Source organism: Mustela erminea, chromosome 6 (assembly GCF_009829155.1).
Source record: "Mustela erminea isolate mMusErm1 chromosome 6, mMusErm1.Pri, whole genome shotgun sequence".
In the NCBI taxonomy this organism is placed as follows: Eukaryota; Metazoa; Chordata; class Mammalia; order Carnivora; family Mustelidae; genus Mustela; species Mustela erminea.
The window spans coordinates 92,161,318-92,179,643 of NC_045619.1; the positions used below are offsets into that span (position 1 = coordinate 92,161,318).

Sequence of the window (18,326 nt, forward strand, 5' to 3'; positions counted from 1 at the left end):
TCCCATCAGTGAAAATTTTCAAGTGAAGTTGAGGAAATATCACCAATATATGTGTGTATATTAATTAATTTTTAAATTATTTACATGTAGTGATATATAAATGCATAGTTTATGCTTTAAAACATACATAGAACACATTTTTTTTCACAAAATATAATTGCCTGACAATGTTACATTAGTTTTGAGTAAGGCCTGAAACCATAAAACTCCTAAAAGAAAACATAGGTAATAACATCTTAGGGGTCTTAGCAACATTTTTCTGGAGAAAGAGAATTTTTTCCTTTCTTTATTTTTGTTAAGAATACTCTATACTCATTTTTTTAAGATTTTATTTATTTATTTGTCAGAGAGAGAGAGAAAGTACAAGCGGGGGGAGCGGCAGGCAAAGAGAGAAAAAGAGAAGCAAACTCCCTGCTGAGCAAGGAGCCCATTACGGAACTCCATCCCAGTCCCCTGGGATCATGACCTGAGCCAAAGGCAGCCACTTAACTGACTAAGCCACCCAGGCATCCCTGGAGAAACAGAATTTTTTAATGAGCTAAAACTAAGTTCCATAGTTTATCAACTTCCAGACATCCGTTTCAATATCTCTGAAATTCGAAGACATCTGATGATCAATGATATTTTAGCAGAAGGTCACTGTCTAATTGGGGTAGCATCTTTCTTAATAGCACATAAAATAATAGTGTAATTCACGTTGAACTGTACCTTAAACTTTATGAAATATATTGAACTAGATGGCTCTAATATCTCCTTCCCGTAATCAGTCATCTGGCACACCCCACAATGTGGGTGCCCTCCACATTTAAAGAGCAATGAGGGGGACCAAGGCGATCTTGGCCATTGGTCTCAAATGAAAAGAAGTGAGAAAAAAATCCCTCATAAGAATTCCATAGATTTCCCCAGAAAACAATCTCTTTTCTACTCATAATACAATGTGCCTAAGAGCCTCAGAGAATCTGATCAAGGCAAGGAAACATCAAGAGGCTTGCACTTATTTTTTAGATTATTTACTATTATTATTTTTTAGATTCTCAGCATGGCCCTGAGCCAATAGTTAATTTCTACTAGGTTTACTTTTCTTATCAAAGCTGGTGCGAACCATCCTAACAATCTTCACTGGTAACTATACATGCCAGGGATCAGTATGAGAAAGTGGTCTGAGCGCCTGAACAGACATTTTTCCAAAGATGACATACAGATGGCCAAAAAATACATGAAGAGATGCCAGCATCACTAATCATCAGGTAAATGCAAATCAAAGCCACAATGATATATCACCTTGCATCCGTCAGGATGTCTATTATCAAGAAGACAACAGGTAACAACTTCTGGTGAGGATGCAGAGAAAAGAGAACCCTTGTGTGCTATTGACAGAAATGTAAACTGGCACAGCCACTATGGGAAACAGTGTAGAGGTTCCTCAAGAAATTAAGAACAGAACTACCACGTGACCCAGCAATCCCACTTCTGGGTATACATCCAAAGGAAGCAAAATCATTATCTCAAAAAGATACCTGTATTCTTTGCAGCATTATTCACAGTGGCCAAGGTATGGGGAAAAACCTAGCTGTCCATCAATGGATGAATGGAAATGAAAACATAATATAAATAGATATAGATATAGATAGATACAGAGATAGATGATAGATATAGATATAGATATAGATACATAATGAAATATTACTCAGCCTCCAAAAAAAGGAAGTGCTGTCATTTGCAATAGCACAGATGAACGTGGAGGCCATTATGCTAAGTGAAATAAGCCAGACAGAGAAAAACAAATACTGTATGATATCTTTTACATATGGAATCTAAATAAAAAGTTAAACTCGTGGAAACAGAGTAGAATGGAGGTTACCATGAGCTGGAGGGTGGGGGGAATGAGTGAGAAGGTTGGTAAAAGGGTACAAGCTTTCTGTTATAAGATGAATAAGGTCTGAGGGTCTAATGTATAATATAGTGACTATGGTTGATAATACTACATTGTATAATTGAAATTTCCTAGGAGACTATAACTTAAATGTTGTCACCAAAAAAGAGAAGAAGAAAAAAGGTTACTATGTGAAGTGATGCATGTGTTAATTAACTGTGTGGGGGGAGTCCTTTCACAATATACACATACATCAAGTCATCACATTGTATACTTTAAATATCTTACAACTTTATTTGTAAATTATACTGCAACAAAGCTGGTGGGGGAGGAAAGGAGTCTGAGTAAAAATAAGCAAGATAGTCTAGATGCAAACGTCAGACAATTTTTTTAAAGATTGATTGACTGATTGATTGATGATTTTAAAGAGGGGGCAGGGAGAAGGGGCAAAGGAGGAGAGAGTCTGAAGCAGACTCCCACTAAGTGAAGAGCCTGATGAGGGGCTCGATCTCACAACCCTAAGATCACGACCTGAGCTGAAACCAAGAATCAGACCCTTAATCAACTGCACCAGCCAGGCACCACCAGACAATTTTTAATAAGGGTTCACCATAAGCAAACAGCAAGGTGAGCGAAAAACCCTTCTTATTCCAAAATTCATGCTACATATGTGAGCCATGCCTTAGGAAGTAGAAGATTTTGTTGTGAATACAGATCTGAGAAAGCCAGTGCATCTACAAAGGAAGGAAAGGTAAGTGCTGAGATACACAGATGAACAAAAAACAGTCCCTGAGCTCAAGGTGTCTGTGGTCTGGTGGGGAAGACAAACTCTATCCCACATCACTGACTCTACAAAAATATAACAGAGGCACAAACCATGTGTTAGCCAGGGCTTGGAGAAAGCAGGTGACTCAGCCTAGGGCTTCCAGGAAAGACTTCACAGAAGAGGTCACCCCTAGGCTGGATCTTGGAGAATGAACAGGTGTCTGCCAGTTCTAAGGAGAACTAGGGAAACAGCAGAGAATTCTTTGTAGCCATTATCAGAGGAAATAAAAGCCAAGAATAAAAGAAAGAATAGAGGAAGGGAAGAAGGAAGGGAGAGGAGAAAGTCACTGACATTCAATGATTCCTCAAAGATTCTGAAAGAGGTGACTTTTCTGACTAGAGAAGTGTCTCCAGAAACTTCTGCCCCACTTCCCTTAATCCATAGAGAGACAGTGCACAGGCAAAGGAGTGATGGACGTTGGGAGAAATTTTTCTCTTCTTCATCCTAATTTCTGATGCTCCTATCCTCCCAGGCTTGCACGTTTGTGGAAAGGGCTGTGGTCCACCATGGCCAATAGGACCATAGTGACTGAGTTCTTCCTCCAAGGCCTGACAGACACCAAAGAGCTTCAGGTGGCAGTTTTTCTGCTCCTGCTGCTTGCCTACCTCGTGACTGTCTCTGGAAACCTGGTTGTCATCAGCCTGACATTGCTGGACACCCGCTTGCAAACCCCGATGTACTTCTTCCTCCGGAATCTGTCCTGCCTGGAAATTTGGTTCCAGACCGTCATCGTGCCCAAGATGTTGCTCAACATTGCCACAGGGACCAAGACCATTAGTTTTGCTGGCTGCATCACTCAGGACTTTTTCCATATCTTCCTGGGGGCTACAGAGTTCCTCCTCCTCACAGCCATGGCCTACGACCGGTACATCGCCATCTGCCAGCCCCTCCGTTACCCCATCCTCATGAGCAACAGAGTCTGCACGCAGCTTATCCTCACCTGCTGGCTGGCAGGGTTCTCCTTCATCATCGTGCCTGTCATCCTGACCAGTCAGCTTCCATTCTGTGACACCCACATCAACCACTTCTTCTGTGACTATACACCTCTCATGGAGGTGGTGTGCAGCGGACCACAGGTGTTAGAGATGGTGGCCTTCACCCTGGCTGTGGTGGCTCTAGTCAGCACTCTGGTGCTGATCACCATATCCTATGTCCAGATCATCCGAACAATCATCAGGATCCCCTCTGTCCAGGAGAGAAAGAAAGCTTTCTCTACCTGTTCCTCCCACATTATTGTGGTCACCATGTGCTATGGCAGCTGCTTCTTTATGTACGTAAAGCCCTCTCCAGGCAAGGGGGTTGATTTCAACAAAGGAGTGTCTCTAATCAATACAATTATTGCCCCCCTCTTGAATCCCTTCATCTATACTCTCAGGAACCAACAAGTTAAGCAAGTAGTGAAAGACCTGATCAGGAAAATGGGTTGGCTCCAAAATAAATGACAGCCCTAACAAGGCTCTTTCCAGGGAAACATGACTCTCCTCAGAGCCCAAATACTACAAAAAGTATTTTCAAGGTTAAGCTTTCATGAATAGTCCTCTTCAAAATCCTTAAAGCTTTTCCAGCTTCCACCCATTCCCTCATCCCAAAAGCCACTCGCATATTCTAGGTATTTGTTATAGCAGGACCCCACTTCCAGGTACCAAAATCTGTATTGATTACCTATTGTCAAATAACAAGTTACCCACAAAACTCAGTAGCTTAAAACAACAAATGATCACTATCTCATAGTTTCAGTGGGCCAGAATCTGGCTGATTAGCTGGGTAACTCGGACTTAAGGTGATTCATAAGGTTGTAGTCAAGCTGTCAACCAGAGCTGTGGCCTCATCTGAAGGCATGATTGAGGGGGCATGTGCTTCCAAGTTCACTTGGTTGTTGGTGGAACTACCCCTATGGGACAAAAACCAATGCTCCTTGTGTGATCAGGGAAGGAGGGAAAGCAAAAGGAGATGTGGAAAATATATTGTAAAATCTTGTCACCTGAGGGGTGACTGTGAAAACCATTGAAACATCAAGTGTCCCATGCTCAGGCTATTGAACACGATGGCCTGGTAGAAACAGGATCCCATGATCCCCAGTGGCATCCCATGATCCCCAGTAGCAGGGCACAAGTGAGGAGCTAGGAAAGAATGTAATCCCAGTTCCCCCTTTCTGCACCTGGTGACCGCCAGCCCAAACTTCCAGTTCCTCCCTTACCCCATGAATGCCTCCCTGCGTGCCGGCATGTAGGAGAGGGTGCAGATCTGCTCTAAAGCTTCAGGATATTTGCCATCCCTTGGTACTCCTTTCCTACACTTGCAGGCATCTGTCCTTGCTTTTCTGATAAATAAATAAATAAATAATAAAATAAAAGCTATGTGCAGGATTCAGCTGCTGCTGCTCTCCCTCGCAGTGGCATCCCGGCACGGCTGCTCAGATTGGTGTTTGAGAACTTTATTTCAGTGCAAGATGAAGAAGAGTGGGTAGGACTGGGGCATGAGTCTGAACAGGGACCACTTAAAACACAGCAGTATCTAAATGCTCCTCTGTATGGGGAGGCAGCTCTGAAACTCCAGGAAGACAGGCTCTGAAGGAGACATTGAGGGGAAATTTGAGCTGCACACAGCGTCCCAGACTCCATCATACTCCAGAAAGACTTGCAGCACTTAGGCCGCACTCACCCTCCTAACCTTTCCCCAAGCCCCTCACACCCAGCCCATCACATTCACCCCAGTGTCAGCCTGCTTTTCCTCTGCTTCCAAGATAGCATGATCCCAAAGATACATGAGGCCCTAAGACAAGCTTGTTGGGGTTTCAACCTGGCCCTCAGGGCTGTTCAGAAATCCATTTCCTCACCTCTGAAATCCCTGACAAATGTCCCTGTGTGATAATATTTCTCTCATATCATCCCTGCCCTTTCCCACTTTTTTCCTTTGGTGAGCTTATCACCTGCTTTTCAGGAAAGGATGAAGTTGTGCAGCCTAAGCTCAGAAATACCCTCTCCTTTCAACTCAGCACACCTCAGGGCCTGCATCCGCTTTCTCATCCTTGCCCCTCTCTCAGAGAAGAAGGGATCCTGGATCTCTATTACCTCAAAAGACATAACACGGGGCATGGGGCATTAAAAAGAATACAAACTCTCAAGCTAAGCAGGCCTGTATTTCTTCTTCTTCTGTTTTCTAGTCAGGCGGCCTTGAACAAGATACTTTGTCTCTCTGAGCCTTGGTTTCCTTTTCTAAAAAATAGTCTGCAATAGAAATCATTTGATGCTCCAGCCCATTTCTTGCTCCCCCAACCCCTTAGAGCTGGTCCTTCACCCCAGAATTGAGTCCCTATTGCCTTTGTACACCCATTTCTCCCAAGCTGCTTCTCTTGCGGTAATAGGGAGAAACACCTCCTCTGAGAGGCACTGGTTCCCCAAACTAGTGCCAAATCATTCTCATTTATATCTGTGGCACCACCATCCCTTCAGTCTTTAGAGCTAGACATCTTGAAGTCATCACTGACTCTTCCCTGTAATCTGTCACCCACCCCTACTGTCTCCTCCCTCAAAAGGGTTCTCAGATTCACTCTCTCCCTGTATTTCAACACTCAGCACACAAGCCACATGTCAAATATGACCAACTATCAGAGACTGCAAGAGATGGTCTCACATTCTTTGCTTCCCTACCACCATTCTCTTTGGTACTACCCTCCCACATGGACTCTGGCTTTGGCCATGTGGCTTGTTTCACACATTGTGACAGTAGCAAACAGAATGCAAGCAGAAATTCAAAAAACCCTGGGAACTCTCTGACTGCCATGTGAACAAGTCTGGGCTATCCTCTAGATGTTAAAAGACTCAAGGCCTCCTTGCCACCATTGTCTTTACTATTATTTACTAATAATCACACACACACACCTACACACATGCACGCGGGCATGCACGCACACACACACCCTGCCCAGGTGGCCAGCAACCAACTGGCAGTGCATGAATGAGCCCATCAAAAACCAAGAGAAGTACCACTCAACTGAACCCAGCCCAAGTTGCCAACCCACAGAATCATGAACCAAATAAATGTGGTTATTATAAGCCACTAAGTATTTGAGTGGTTTATTATTCAACAAAAATTAACCAGTACACCAAGCAAAAGTAAATATATATGGTAAACACATACTGTTGCCTGGTTAAGGATCCAAGATTAAGAAGTGAGTCCAAGGGATGCCTGGGTGGCTCAGTTGGTTGGACGACTGCCTTCGGCTCAGTTCAGGATCTCGGAGTCCCGGGATCGAGTCCCGCATCAGGCTCCCAGCTCCACGGGGAGTCTGCTTCTCTCTCTGCCCTTCTCCTCACTCATGCTCTCTCTCCCTGTCTCTCTCTTAAATAAATAAATAAAATCTTTAAAAAAAAAAAAAAGAAGTGAGTTCAAGTTGGCTTGGTTAGGTCAGGAAAGAGAACTACATCTCTTCTCATCTCTATAGTTGCAGGCCAGAGAAAGTTACCAAGAAATAGGCCATAAAGCAAACTGAGGCAAAATTATTTACTTCTCTTTTGGGGCATTCCATGTCCTTCTCCCAGGTAATGTGGCCCCTAAAGTAAGACTCAAATAGGGATGTTGCCCCAATAGACTTTGAAAGTCTTATCCCAAGAAGCCTGATTTGAACATTCTCTGTGTGCAATGAGTTTCCCAGAAAACTCAGAAGCCACCTGGAGCCTCAAGTCCCCACACTCCTGTCAGGAGCATTTCTAGGACACCCTTTTCCAGAATCTCTGTCCCCAGAGAAAAAAAGTCTCATACGAAGGCCATGGTCTACACAAGAGAGACCCAGAGCTCCCCAGGCTATGTGTCTTCTTCTCAGAAGCTGCGGGAAACAGACAGGAAGACGATGTGCTGATTCACTCACTTCTCAGCCCAGATCAGTCTTAATTGAATGTATCCCTTTCCTTTCTCCAAACCCAGTAAAGACACAATTTATGAGCCAAGTCCAAAGCAGGCAAATGCTCCGCATGCACACATTTTGTTCTCATCTCAAGCCCCAGCACATTGTATCAGTACCTCATAAATGCATTACACCTTCCACATTGAGGTTATCAGGATGTGAAGGTAACTCTTTTGTGAGGCCTCCCACTGAAACAGGAATGCGGAGAGAGAGTGAAGACCCAGAAAGTCACTTAAAACGTGTACCTGCTGAAGAAACCAGATTCTCAAGGCAGGGAACCAGAGACAATCTGGTAAATGGCTCTTTCTAGTGGGATTTTCTATTTTTACAATGTCACACTCACACCACAGTTTAGGAAACTCAGAGGATTTAAGTTCTCAAACAATGGAATCACTGTCCCAGGAATGATCTAAACAAACACCTCCCTCCATTAAGGATTTTTGTTGTGTTGTGTTGTGTTGTGTTGTTTGTTTTGTTTTAGAAAATGTCAACTACAGTGGCTGGCAGAAAACTGACCAACCCTAACCAATATAACTCAGTCAAACTTTAATTTATGGATTAATTTTTATCACTGCTATGCCCCATATGGGTGTGATCAGGTTATGTAAGGCATTGTGAGCTACTTTTTACAGTTCTTAATGTCTGCTCCTTTTAAAAGCTGTTGATTTGGAGGGCACTCTCCCTGTGATGCAGATACTTTTGTGTGTAATTTGGTTAAAACTAATTTAATAAAAATTAATTAAAAGCTCTGTTTATGGAGTTAATAAACTCATCTAGGCATTTTCAGTGCCTTGCTTTAATAACTAAACATTAACAAGTCAGATCTAGGGAAATGTCTGCCCATAGGGAATTTAGAAATTTAAGTGATGCAGTGGTATTAGTAGGATGATTTTTTAAATTGTTGAGTAGTTCTTTCTAGTCTGTTAGGGTTATGAATTATGGGGGGTTTTATTTTAAGCCTTAGTTAAATGTATTTTTATTTTAACTTTAATTAAAGAAAATACCAGATCTAGGGAGATCCCTGTCTATGAAAACTTTATTAATTTAAGTATCATGTTGGTGTTAATGGGAAAGATTAAATGGTTGAGTAGGTTTTCTGATCTACCAGGACTAAGAATATAAATATTGTTGGTTTAGAACACTGAAGCAGAGTACTCACAGATTAAGGAATTCTGTTTAGATACAATTCCCAATAGCCATCTAAGGACTCTCAATAAAAATTAAAAGACCAAAGTAAAATCCTCAAAGAAAATAGTCGGAATTGAGTACACATCTGCTGTCTGCTCTTGCTGTATAGCTCAAACAGGGAAAACAGTGACATGGAGTTTTTTCTTCCTTTCTAATAACAGGTGCCAAGTCTTTCTATGAGGGGAAGGAGAGGGTGGAGCTCTGTACTGCTCTAACTTTTCATTCTGCTTTAATCTGTGCACAGTCACCTCTGTGCTTATCCTAGATGAGACAGCACCTTCTAGGGGTGGGAGACTGGAGGAAGGGGGTGAAGGTGAAAGGAAGGAAGGAAGAAAAGGGGAAAATAAAAGAGAAGAAGGGAAGGAAGTGGGGAAAATAGAAAGAAAGAAGGGAGACAGAAACACTGATCTTGAAAGTGTTATTTACAAATACATTTTCAAGTGTTCAAGGAATGGGTTCTGCAAAATTACTTCCTACTTAGGAATATCCTTCTAAGTATAAATTTTTTAAAAACTTTATAGAGACTTAAGATTTTATTTGTAAAGATGTAAAAAAAATTTTTTTGAAAATTCTATTTAGAAGATGATGTGGAGAAAGCAGAACCCTCTTACACTGCTGATGGGAATGCAAGCTGGTCAGTCAATCTAGAAAAGAGTATGGCAATTCCTCAAGAAGTTAAAAACAGGGGTACCTGGTGGCTCAGTGGGTTAAAGCCTCTGCCTTCAGCTTGGGTCATGATCCCAGGGTCCTGGGATCGAACCCCACATTGAGCCCCACGTTGAGCCCCATGGCGCGCTCTCCGCTCAGCGGGAAGCCTGATTCTCTTCCTCTCTCTCTCTGCCTGTCTCTCTGCCTACTTGTGATCTCTGGCTGTCAAATAAATAAATAAAATCTTTTTAAAAATAAATAAATAAAATAAAAACAGAGCTACCCTATGACCCAACAACTCCACTACTAAGTATTCACCCCAAAGATACAGATATAATGAAAAGAAAGGGCACATCCATCCCAATGTTCATAGCAGCAAGGTGCACAATAGCCAAATTGTGGAAGGAGCCAAGATGTCCTTCAATGGATAAAGATGTGTCTCATACATAAAATGGAATATTACTCAGCCATTAGGAAGGATGAATACCCACCATTTGCATCAACATGGATGGAACTGGAGGGGATTATGCTAAGTGAAACCAGTCAAGCAGAGAAAGACAATTATCATATGGTTTCACTCATTTGTGGAACATTGGGAATAGCTCGGAGGACCAAAGGGGAAGGGAGGGAAAACTGAATGGGAAGAATTCAGAGAGGGAGACAAACCATGAGAGACTCTTGACTCCAGAAAACAAACTGAGGGTCACAGAAAGGGGGGGGGCGTGAAGAATGTAGTACCTGGGTGATGGGTATTAAGAAAGACACATGTGGTGATGAGCACCAGATGTTATACGCAACTAATGAATCATTGAACACTACATCAAAGACTAATGAGATATTATATGTTGGCCAATTGAACATTTAAAAAAAAAAGATGAATATATGGGCAGCTGCTGCCATACAAGTTTTTCAGAGAGGACAACACATCCAAGTGGTGGGGGCTGCTGGTGCTGGCGCTGAAAACCATCCAGGGGCAAATTCACTGGATTCTTGAGTCTAGTGATGATGCTCTTCCATATGTTGAAGAATTAATCTTAAAATTATTAAATTTGCTACACCAAGCTCTGCCCCAAAGTGTAGAGCAACGTGTTCAAAAAAGTTTCCTTCATCCAGTTATTAAGAGGGCAATAGCAGATGCCCAATTGACAATTGAAAAGAGGAAGTGAAGAAATCCTTTATCTCTCCCAGTAGAAAAAATTCATCCTTTATTAAAGGAAGTCATAGTTTACAAAATTGACCTCCGGGTTTCTGTTTACATAGTAGCAGTATTAGAAGACATTTCTGCAGACATTTTAAAGTTGGTAGGGAATTATGTACAAAATACAGGGCATTATGAAATTACAAAGCAAGATATTAAAGTGGTAATGTGTGCTGATAAGGTATTAGTGGACATGTTTCATCAAGAGGTAGATAGAAGATATATTATCTTTAACTGATGAAGAGCCTTCCACCTCAAGAGAGCAAACTTATTATGATTTGGTAAAAGCATTTATGGCAGAAATTCAACAGTACATAAGGGAACTAAATCTAATTATAAAAGTTTTTAGAGAGCCCTTTGTCCCCAATTCAAAATTGTTTTCAGCTAACGTAAGTATAGTTCTGTACATGTATATCATTGCATGTGTGGTTAATTTTACATGACTACTCAAATTTGAATGTGTGGAGTTCATGATTGCTAATTTGACAAATTTTTTAAGTTGTGGGAATTAATTCATAGTGACTATGATCTCAAAGTTTTTACAACAGGTTCAATAAATTAAACATTAAAATTAAAAAACAAAAAAAATAGAAGATGAACATATGAATGTGCTCAGACAGACAGGATGGAGAGAGAGAGACGGAAAGTGGGAGAGGAGAGATCTGCAGCAGAGTTTAAGCTGAAAAGCGACAAGACACTCCTGTTTGTCTCTGTTAAAAAGGAATTTTTTTAAGATTTTATTTATTTTTTGGAGAGAGAGAATAAGCCAGAGAGCACAAGCATGGGGAGCGGCAGAGAGAAACAGGAAGCAGAGCCCAACATGGGGCCCAATTCCAGGACCCTGGGATCATGCCATGAACCAAAGGCAGACACTTAACAGATTGAGTCACCAGATGCCCCTGTTAAAAAAGTAATTTTAAAGAGTTTATAATGATGCATTAGAAACATTTTAACAATTGCACCATTCCCAGCTAGTGTTTATATAAGAGAGTTTTTTATTTACATTGCTAACACTTCAAGCACTTTAGCAAAATACTGAGGTAAAAGCCTTGAGTTACACAGATATGATCCTAAATGAGCATCATGAAAAAGAATGTGCATGCTGGCTGTTGTCAGCCAGAAGAAAGTTTCTGTTCCATTCAAGGAAACCGCCTGTGAACAACCATATTAACCGATGGTCAGGATGATTTTTTTAAGCAATTTACAACCGAACATGATAGTTTGTTATTGTGTGTTATACTTTGATTACCTTTTTTGTGTTGAACTATTTTTAGGAAATTGGAGAATTAGAGTCAACATTATCACATATTTTTTCTCATTTAAAATGATGAGAAATAAGTTCCCAAGTAGCACTTTCACCCAGAACATCCGTTTTTCGTGAACAGATTATTGATCGTAAAGAGGAAATGATCATGTAAGGATTCAGCTATCTCAACAATAGCATTGGTATCTTGAAGATAATGGAATAATACCTTCAAAATTCTTTTTTAAAAAATAATTAATTAATTACTTAATCACACCTTGACTACTATACCCAGCCAATGCTCAATCAAGCACATTAGAATAAAGAATGTTCAGGTGTGCAAAGTCCCAAAAACCATATTTCCTGTCCACCACCCAACAATACCTGAGGCTACTGGAGAATATACCCCATTCAAACTCAGAAAGAAAAAGACCTTGGATCCGGGAAGCAGGAGCTCCAATTCAAAAGAGAGTGAAAGGCATTCCCAGCCATCCCCAGATGGAAGCTGTACATCAGGCTGAGAAAAACAGTCCAGGGGATTCTGTAGATAGTCTCTTCCACATAGCAAACCCTGGGTACATCACAGACACCCACAGGCCCGTCACGCTCCAGCCGCACAGGACATGTCTACACCCGCTATCTGACCACATCACCCTCCCAGCACAGACACTACACACACGACAGGCTCCATTCCCAGAGCCAGTGACAAAGGGTAATCTTAGACATTCTTCTCAGGTCCCAAGTTGAAGAAAAGATGGTCTTTCTTGTTCCAAATTCCAAACGGCTTCCTGTTGACATCAAGTCAGACGTCCTCTGCCCCTGTGGGGCCAACCTCCGCTCAGGAGCCTCTACTTCACCCCTCGTCCAAGAGGGCCACCTCCTGCCTTCACAGGCCCCCTTGCTACCCAGTTAATCCAGCCCGCCAGCCACACCCCCAGCTACCCGTCCTCTGCCCAAGTGGTCAGTCATCCATCCCTTTATGGACTCATCTATTTGGCAATCCATCTGTCCGGCAATCCATCTGTCCACCTGTCTGTTCTGAACTTGTCAGATTAGTTTTCAGATACACAAAGAACCTTACTACGAACCCCTCTCTAGGGAGCTGCTCTGCAAATGAGGCAGGAATTCCACCTCGGGAGCAGAGAACCAGTTTCTGTCCTTAGGCCCAGGGGAACTGGGGCACATCACCGGGCATCACACAAAATCCTCCTGGGGTCCCTGCACCCAGAACCTGGGACACTGGTCTCCTGACCCAGCAGAGGCAGCTCTGAGCTGTCAGTACATAAACTGGGCCAGATCCACCGAGAACAAAGAGAAACCTAAGGAAGACACAGCTCCAACTGGCAGGTGGCAGGTTTACCACTCGAGCAAACTTACCTACAGGCTGGTCTCCAATAGCCGCTAAATACGTTGATCTCGGCTCCCGCCCACCAGAATCGTAGAAGTTGGTATGAAGGATTTAACCCGGTTCGGTAACGAACACCATCCAGAAGGTCTCAACAATACCTTGTCCCCTCAATATTATGTCCTTGAAAATGGCTCCCCACAGTGGGAGGAACCCACATTCAAAGGACAGGGGAGGGGATAAGGAGTCCCTGATTGCGCAGATGCAGCCCTGGGGTCAACCCGAGGTCATATCCTCCCAATGACCTCCTCCTGCACTGCACGCCTGGGGACCAGCTCTTACAATCTTGCATGCCCCACTCTCCGTCTTCTGCAATACGCCCTGAGCAGGCAGCAAAGGGTTTTCCTGGTGTGACAGTGCCACGTTGGGTGGCTACCTGGATGCATGGGACACAGGTGTCACAGAGCAATATAGGCACATGCAAGAAAAAAACCAAGATTCACAGAATGACTCCCAAAATAAGGACCACTTTTTTCCACTCAGAGTCCCCTAATCTGAATCACTCACTGATTCATTAAGTCCCTTAGTTGGGAGGTTGGATCACTCAGGGCATCACTTGTGTCCTCATGTGATTTAATAAAGAGGGTCCCTCAGCAGACTCATGAACACACACATTCTGTTTGGATAAAAGCACAGGTGCCTCTTTTCAAAGCTGTAATAATGTCCAAGGTCATTCTATTTCAGAGCACAGCTTTTCTCATTAGAGACATTTCAGTGTTCAAGAAAGACATTTTTGGCTGGCTATCATTTAAGGCTTGCTGAGCGAATTTAGTAAGGGCTTCTGTGGGTGCTATACCATCCTCCAAACCAACGCAGGGGGGGACAATGACAGTGCGTACACAATAGGACCAGTGGAAAAGCAAATGTGCCTATACAATAGGACCAGTGGAAAAGCAAATGTGCCCATCTGGCCTTGAGACGAGGGCAGGTGGCAGCCTTAGAAACTTGGCCCGATAGGGTACTTACTATACATGCTGGCCAGAGACGGCAGCCTTGGGGAGATGGGCAAAAAATAGGTGAAGGGGAGTGGGAGGTACAGGCTTCCGGTTATGGAATGAATAAGTCACAGGGATGAAAGGTACAGCATAAGGATATAGTCAATAGTATCGTAACAGCAATGTGTGGTGACCGACGGCAGCCATGTTTGTGGCGAGCCCAGCATAACAGAGAGATGTTCAATCGCTCTGTTGTACCCCTGAAGCTAATTTAACACTGTGTGTCCACTATACTCCAATGTTTAAAAAAATTGAAATTGAAACTAAGAAATTCTTAGACAAGTAAGAGCTGTAAGGGAGTTTGAGGACTGTCATCTTTAGCTCTCTTGACTGCAGGAGACAGAAAGAGTTGCTCTGCTATGAAAGAGGTGAAATGGAATTGAATGCGTCCTCCATAACACCTGTCAGAGCATCTCTGCGAAGCTACCAACCCGCGGCTCTTCCAAGCTCTGAAGCAACAGCTTTGAATGAAACAAAGTGGCTTCCCCCAGTGGGGGGAGACACACACCAAACACCCAAACAAACAAAAACACCAAAGATTACAGTTCTGCCTGGGATATGAAATAGGACGATTGGGGTATGGTGCTGCAATACCTAGGGCAGTTTGGAAAGTCTTTTTAAAGAAATGAAATACGAGCGGAGACATGATAATGAGAAGGCACCTGTGGAAGATGTAGGGCAAAACCTCTCGACAGAGGGAACAGCAAGCATGAAGAACCTGAAGTATGGTTAAGGACAAGGACGAAGGCTAGTGTGGCAGGAGCATAGTGGAAGGGTGGCAGGAGCAAGGGCAGGGTATCGTAAAATGTAGGTTTCATTGTTACTTCTCCACTAGGATGAGGGCAACAGATCAGAAGACAATTCCCACTGAAGAGATAGTTTGTTACTCACAGTTCCCAAGAGGAGGGCATGCTGCTTCACACAGGGCCACATGGAGAAGCACCAGGGTAGATCAGCAGGGAGTGAGAGGTCCTGTGGACAAAAGCCTGTATTGTGATTTTCAAGGGAAGGAACAGGCAAGGCATAGGCTAGACAAGTTTCAGTTTACCTAGTTTGGATAATTTCAGCCAGTTCTAGATTTAGGGGTTGTCTCTAGTTGTCTGGCACCTGAATCTGGGATAATTAGGTCCCAGGAATATGTGGGCCTAGAGTGTTAGAACCCAATAAAGGCGGTGGCAGAGGGTACAGCCTCGGGATTGTTGGTCTGCATATGAGAGGCACATTTCTCAATGAGTCATTGGTTATCTCTAGGAATTAGCTGAACCTGGGAGGGACAGTCTAGCCAGGATGAGTAAGGTTCCAGATGTCAAAACATCAGAATAAAAAGACATGCTTAATATGCAGGCACCGAATCATTAGCATCTTATAAATCAAGGGAAGGACTTTGCAGTTTACTCTATCTATTTATTCTATCTAAACAGAAGTTACTGTTGCTGGAGGATTTAAGGGAAAGGAATGGTATCATCAACTTACACTTGGAGAAAATCACACTGGCTGGGTAGAGACAATTTGGAGAACAGGATGGCCCTAGGGAGGGACAGTTTGCTGGACTAAGATTCTAGCCATGAAGATGATGAGATGGTTGGGATTATATTTTGGAGGCAGAACTGACAGAAGTTGCTGAGAAGTTGAATGTGGAGTGTTAAATGAATTAAAATGGAGGGCTAGATTTTTGATCTGAGCAACTGGGAGGGAACAGCTCCCTTGCTGGGATGAGGAAGCTCAGAAGAACAATAAGAGTTCTACACAGTAAGTTTGAGTTGCTCTGAGACATCAAAAAGGAGATACTCAACTATATATACAAAGAGAAGTCAGAGTCAAAGATATGTGCTTGGGAGTCCCAGAAGTTAAAAAATAAAATGTTTTAATAAGAAGAGCGAACCAAATACCATTGAGAGATTGAGATAAAGGCTGAGAATTAGCCAGTGGATTTGACAAAACAGGATTGTCAGTGGTTTTAGTAAGATTCAGTGGAGTTGTAAGGACAAACACAGAAAACATGAGATAAGAAGTGGAAAAGAGGGCGCCTGGGTGGCTCAGTGGGTTAAGCCACTACCTTCAGCTCAGGTCATGATCTCAGGGTCCTGGGATCGAGTCCCGCATCAGGCTCTCTGCTCAGCAGGGGGCCTGCTTCCCTTCCTCTCTCTCTGCCTGCCTCTCTGCCTGCTTGTGATTTCTCTGTCAAATAAATAAATAAAATCTTTAAAAAAGAAGAAGAAGAAGAAGAAGAAGGAGGAGGAGGAGGAGGAGGAGGAGGAGGAGGAGGAGGAGGAGGAGGAGGAGGAGGAGAAGGAGAAGGAGAAAGAAAGAAGAAGAAGAAGAAGGAGAAGGAGGAGGAGAAGAAGGAGAAGGAGGAGAAGGAGGAGAAAGAAGGAGAAAGAAGGAGAAAGAAGGAGAAAGAAGGAGAAAGAAGGAGAAAGAAGGAGAAAGAAGGAGAAAGAAGGAGAAAGAAGGAGAAGAAGGAGAAGAAGGAGAAGAAGAAGAAGAAGAAGAAGAAGAAGAAGAAGAAGAAGAAGAAGAAAGTGGAAGAGAAGCCAGTGTCCACTAGAGGCATCAGAAGTTGAGGGACTGGCCGGGGCTATTCCAGGTAATACCTTTCTTCTACCCCTGAACTTCAACACCCTTCCCAGACTGAAAACATTCAGAATGCTTACTCTCTGTTTAATGGCACCACTAAGAATGTCTGCAGTGACACAAGAGACCTGGAGATTGATGGAAATCCTGTCCTCCCTGCCTGCCTGGGCAACCAGACAGGCAATGTCTTCACTGGAACACTTTCATCTAAAAAGAAAACTAAGAATGGAGATTAATGTGGCTAAATCATTTTCACTATAGTTAACTTCTAGAATTTTCCAGAAGTTTCCACATTTAACTCGAAGCCAAGACTTCGTGCAGATGAATGAATGACCCATTGGAGAGTCTAGACATATCAGAGGGAGACCCTCAAATCTAATGCAGTCTGTGAACAAGGAGACCCTAAATGAGTGAGAAGGTAAAAGTTAGACAGGTGAGGGAACAAGGTGTGAGGAAAGGGAAGAGGACCCAGTTTGGCCAAGAGAAATAAGATCAAGGAGAGATGAGAGGATACAGTAGGCACTGGGGACCCAGACAGAATCACCTGGCCCATGACACTACCTCAGCTCAGAGTCACCTAGGGAAATGCGAAGAGTCAGGGCCTCCTAGATCCCAAAGGGGTGAAGACATAACAGCAGCTGGAGAATATCTAGGGGCACCACAGAGGTTGAGACTTCCAAGAGGGGAAGGAAGAGCAGAGCCCAAGTCTGTGCCCAGCAGCTCTTCCATCTCTCCCAGGTATGTGCCCCTACACAGTGCTGGGCAGCCTTGGTCCTTCTCTGACAAGGCTAGACCCTGCCAAGGGTAGAAAGCGAAGAGGAACAGAGGGCCTTAGAACCTCTCTCTGTGGGCTGGTAGCCAACACCTGTCCCTGGGCACTGGAGAAAAGAATCCAGCTGAAGTTTCCCGAATCCTTACCATTGCATTTGCAAAGGTGTGATTCGGGGGCCACCACGTTGGCTGGACAGGGAGAAGGAATGAGAAAGGGAAGGGAATGGGGATCTGGACAACTTCTCCCAGATAAAACTTCATATAATACAGCAAGGCAAGTGTGTATATTCTCAGACTACGCAAACTTTTCTATGTGTGATGAGGTCTGTATGGCGAAGAGGTGGAAATGAGGCAGTGGGCATCAAGCGTATGCAAGTCTGTGGGATCACAAGTGGTAGGTAAATCAGGTGGGCATGCATAGTCTCCAGACTGTCTATGGTCAATGCCTTATGAAAACTTAAGACATTCTTTCCCAGGTTCCTGTTAATGGTCCCCATCCACAGAGCTGCTCACATCCTCCTTTACTGCCCTGTTTCCTCCCTAACACATACACACACACACACACACACACACACACACACACACACACACACAGACATGCACACACACAAACCCATGTGCAACTCCCATTATTAATGTTTCAGGCGGAAAAAAAAAAGTCTGAAAGAACAAAGATAAGTTGTCTGGCTATGCTCCCCAAGA

General features: G+C 43.3%; 1 protein-coding gene and 1 pseudogene across 1 annotated transcript; both read left to right on the forward strand.

The window, feature by feature from the left end:
- Positions 1–3,205: 3,205 nt before the first annotated feature.
- LOC116593593 (olfactory receptor 2AP1-like) lies at positions 3,206–4,141 on the forward strand. The gene has a single exon (XM_032347876.1). It carries the CDS (start codon positions 3,206–3,208, stop codon positions 4,139–4,141), a length of 936 nt encoding a protein of 311 aa, XP_032203767.1.
- A 5,273-nt stretch (positions 4,142–9,414) lies between these two features.
- LOC116593594 lies at positions 9,415–12,054 on the forward strand (annotated as a pseudogene).
- The last annotated feature ends 6,272 nt before the right edge of the window (positions 12,055–18,326 follow it).

What these genes read in the sequence shown, in the direction of transcription:
- LOC116593593 (XM_032347876.1), top strand. Translation starts at nt 3,206, where the DNA reads ATGGCCAATAGGACCATAGTGACTGAGTTCTTCCTCCAAGGCCTGACA.